The 4456-nt window shown below is 35.3% G+C and overlaps 1 protein-coding gene across 2 annotated transcripts; it reads right to left on the bottom strand.

Moving 5' to 3' along the window:
- Window positions 1–282: 282 nt before the first annotated feature.
- LOC109005579 (disease resistance protein RPV1-like) lies at window positions 283–4168 on the bottom strand. Of its 2 annotated transcripts, XM_018984577.2 has the most exons (5): window positions 3522–4168; window positions 1992–3105; window positions 1578–1856; window positions 625–1506; window positions 283–501 (listed from the first exon to the last, which is right to left on the bottom strand). In XM_018984577.2, exons 1-5 carry the CDS (start codon window positions 4022–4024, stop codon window positions 307–309), a joined length of 2973 nt encoding a protein of 990 aa, XP_018840122.1. In that variant the 5' UTR covers window positions 4025–4168; the 3' UTR covers window positions 283–306. The 2 variants fall into 2 exon arrangements, with proteins under 2 accessions (XP_018840122.1, XP_018840125.1); XM_018984580.2 differs by lacking the exon at window positions 625–1506.
- Between the last annotated feature and the right edge of the window lie 288 nt (window positions 4169–4456).

Raw genomic sequence — 4456 nt, 5'->3', positions numbered from 1 at the left:
GGTGCATCCAAATGGGCATCAACATTTTCATCATCTTTTGCATTCTGTTCATCATGCTGTTTGTATAACAGATGAACCCCACAACGTTTGAAGATCACTGAATTTGGATCCTTGCTTTCAAATATAATCCTCAGATTGTCTACTAAATTTGGAGTGCCATATATAATCCCCGGATCATCATCTACCCTCACAGGTACAGCTCGTAGGCGATTAATCTCTTCTGTAGTTAAGTACCATAACCATACATGATCTGAATCAATTTCATCAAATCCTGAACGTGTAACCAAAGAACGACAGGCGTTGGTACTAATGACAAAAGCGCAATTCAATAGTTGCAACGGGTTCAATAACAGCACATGAAAAAGCAATTCCTATGATGTCATCCAAATTATACGGTGGGGCCACTTTAATATCAAATTCACACCGATGACTATTTGAAGTGATCTCCTTGTAATGGCTGAACCAATCTGGAATCTTCTTTCCCGGAAATATCATCATAGCCTGTTTAATGAATACATCATAAAATATATTTCTACTATATTCATATATATAAACCAATTATGCACACAAAACGAGTATAAAAGGAAAAGAGAAATATATATATATATATATATAGGGACTTACTCGAATCCATGCAAGATTTGACATCCAATTTCCCAAATTCACTTTATAGCATCTAGCCAATTTAATCCATTTTAGCCGTGGGAAATTGAATTCTTTTGATATTTCTGGTAAACTTTCCAGTGATATGCATCCACTAGCATCTAATTCAAATAGATTCGGTGGAAACTCTTTAATTTCTTGAAGTTGCTTGCAATCATTCAATGTAAGATAACACAATCTAACATATGTTTTGATGCTTGAAGGAATGCTTTCGATATCACTGCCTGATAGATCTAATCCTTTCAGATTGGGAAAGAAATGAAATGGCCCCAAGAAATTCAATTTTGATAGGCCAGAGTATCTAAGAATTAAATAAAAATCAGAAGCGGTTGAATTTGTGGGTTGTCCATTATGCACCTCCTCCTCCATCCCAAAACTTATAATATTTGGACAATCGTTGAGCTCAATCCACCAAAGAGATCTCAACTGATGAATGCTACTTGGTAGACGCTTAAGGTTTATGCAGCCACTTACGTATAAACTTTTAAGCCCAGTGAGGTACCTAATGGATGAAGGCAATTCTTCTATTGCGGTGCCCGATAACATGACTTTGCTTAAATGTATCATTTCACATTCGATTTCAGGAAAGTTTTGAAGGCTTGAACAACTACTAAGATCAAGGACTTGCAGAGATTTCAATTGGAGTACCCTTGGAAGGCTCTTTAGGTTGTCACATCTATCAAGATACAATTCATCCAGCTTATCAAGGAATCCAACAGAATCATGAACTTCAACTAGATTTTTACAACAACCAAGATCTATTTTCTTCAAATTTGGGCAGCTTGAAATATGCGAGAGTTTCGTTATGAATTCACAACGTTTGAAATTCATAACTGTGAGATTCTGTTAAAAAGAAAAGAACATCAAACTAAATTTAAAGAAAGAAATATTGAAAATAATAATACAAGTTTTACCTTAAATTCCAAGCGTATCTCCTGGATGCGACTACGGGGCATGTGTAGAATAGAGAGTTTGTCCCCACGAAATTTAGATGGCATAGATTGTAAAGGACATTTAGGCCAATCAAGCACTCTTATTGAATTAGGTAGACAATTAAGCTCTCCAGAAAAGTGTGCATTGACGCATCTAAATAGTCTGAGTCTTTTCATATTCTTGAAGGCATCGGGACTCAAGTGGATAATATCATCACCTTCAGGAAAATCTATATCAATTGCTTCAACTCTTTCTGTTCCCTATATAAGAAGACAATGCATGTTTAAGTGTGCCAACAAGATCAAAAAATAAATTATTCATTTATTCATATATTTAAAAGTCGCAAGTGCCAAATTAGAAAAAATGTTTAATTGAAAGAGATTTTGATGACTTACTATATCTTCCTCCAGTACTTCGCGAACATCTTTATGAAAGAATAATCTGCTACGTTCTCCTGGATTTGGCGATTCTTTTCGAACAACTTCTCTACCCATATCTCGTAACAAGTCATGCATTTGCAATCTTCCGTCCAAATCCTCTGAAATAAGGCACTTCTCCTTAAGTCTTGGGATGCAAGAGTTTGGGTAAAAATCAAAACTATCTAGTATCTTAATGACACCATGAAGCCGTTGTCCATTGAAAAAGCATGCAATGTCAAGAAAAACATTCTTTTCATTTTCACTTAATCTATCATAACTTGTTTGAAGTATTTTTTGAATATCCTGGTGTGGGATTTTCCTGTACTGATCCAATGCACTTTCCCACTCACTTTTTTCTCTTTTGCCATATAAATCCGAACCAAGCACTGTTAAAACTAGTGGAAGGCTCCCAGCATAATCTATGATTTGTTCTACAAATTCTCCATAACCGTCATCCGGTTTATTTCTTTTGAAAGCATGCCAACAAAATAGTTCAAAAGCATCGTCGTGATTCAATCCCCTCATCTTGTATGTTGAATCAACTCCATGAGTAGTCAACAGGTGTTGATCTCTTGTTGTGATTATGATTCTACTTCCTTCACCAAACCAATCATGACATCCTGCTAAGGTTTCTAATTGGTTCAAGTGATCTACACCATCAAGAATTAGAAGAACTCTTTTAGAATGAAGCCTGTGCTTTATCGTAGTGATTCCCGTAGCAATACTATCAACCATCAAACTTTTACAATCTCCAAAGATCTTATAAAGAAGGGTCCCTTGCAGTTGGACCAAACCATGCACTTGATTCACTTGATTCGCAGTGTCACTAACATTTTCAAGAAAACAACTAGCTTCAAATTCAAAAGCAATTGAGTTGTAAATTGATTTGGCTAGAGTTGTCTTACCAATTCCCCCGACTCCTAAGATCCCTACCATTCGAACGTCATTTGTCCCAACGCTTACATGCAAATTCTTGATAGCTCGTACCTGGTAGTCTAATCCAACTGGATACTTTGCAACATGTATATATGAATGATTTACTATTCTTGAGACCTCATGAACGATTCCATCAATGAATTTATATTCGTTGCTATTGATATACAAGATAAAGAAAAATGATTAATTAATGAATACAACTCTTCGCATGAAAAACAATTCGGAGCATAATCTAAATAAATTTTTCCCCACAACCAGAAAATAAAATAAAATAAGAAAGACAAGGAACATAAGCAGAGCGTATGAGTTGATCGATCTCTGCATGTACTTTGGTTGGCGATCATAAAAAGGCCAAACAAAAACTTAGATTTTTATATAGTTTCATTTAGGTTGTGATTAGTTCAATTTATTTAGCTTTAATTTCCAATAAACTTGTAAAGAAATTAATGTTTTAGATCCATATTAAAACTCATATATACAAGATGCAAACTTGCTAGTGATTTATACATATGATAGAATGGGGGGAAATCATGAATGAACAGCACATATTAATTAAGTAGTTAGAAATACCCATTTTTTATCAGATGGTCTCCGGACAAATTAGCAACTTCTCGTAGGGCTGCCTTCCACATCTGCAACTTCATGTCTCCATTCAATTTCTCTGCATGTTTAGCCAATGCTTCTCCAAAACTTCCTCTTTGATGTCGAATATCTGATGGATCTACGTAGTAAAACACAGGTAAAACTATTTGTTGCTTTGATTTTTTACACTCAAGAACCTTCACTAACTCATCCAAACACCATGTTGACGATGCATAATTTTTTGAGAGTACAATAATGGAAATCCTTGAATCTTCTATGGCTGGGAGGAGTTTAGTTGAAATCTCATCACCCCTTTTAACTTCATCATCATCTATGAAGGTACGGATTCCCTTTTGAATCAAAGCATGGTACAGATGGGCAGTAAAAGTATTACGGGTATCTTCTCCTCTAAAGCTCAAGAACACATCATAGCGCCATGGAGAGGTGTTTGAAGAAGAGGATGAACTAGAAAAGATTGTAGATAAGGCCATGGAAGAAATTAGTCTGTGTACGTACGTGTGTATGTAATGCCTGATGATCACTCTATTTACTGGATGTAGATCTACTTATTGGATGTAGAGATCTCTCCTTAATAAAGAGAAGTCCATGCCGCTTTCTCACACCTTGCCTATCAAATTGATCATAACTTCTTGGCAACTTCCTTAATGATGAGTCAATGCCGCTTTGTATTATTGTATTAAAAAAAGGATATGATCGGTAACTAGTTGGCAATTTCCTTACAGCTTTTTTCAAACTTTAAGAGATGCGACTTTCACACAACTTCTCTTAAATTTTGAAAAAAAAAAGAAATAAACAGAGAGAGAGCAGGGCATGATACAATGACAACTGCATTTAATAGTCCTGCGTAGTAAAATAATTTTATTTTTAGTGATCCACATGACTCATTGCTTTGTGGAGATCAA

Source organism: Juglans regia, chromosome 6 (genome assembly GCF_001411555.2).
Source record: "Juglans regia cultivar Chandler chromosome 6, Walnut 2.0, whole genome shotgun sequence".
NCBI lineage: Eukaryota > Viridiplantae > Streptophyta > Magnoliopsida > Fagales > Juglandaceae > Juglans > Juglans regia.
The sequence above is the reverse complement of the archived record's forward strand: the minus strand, read 5'-3'. Positions and strand labels throughout refer to the sequence as shown.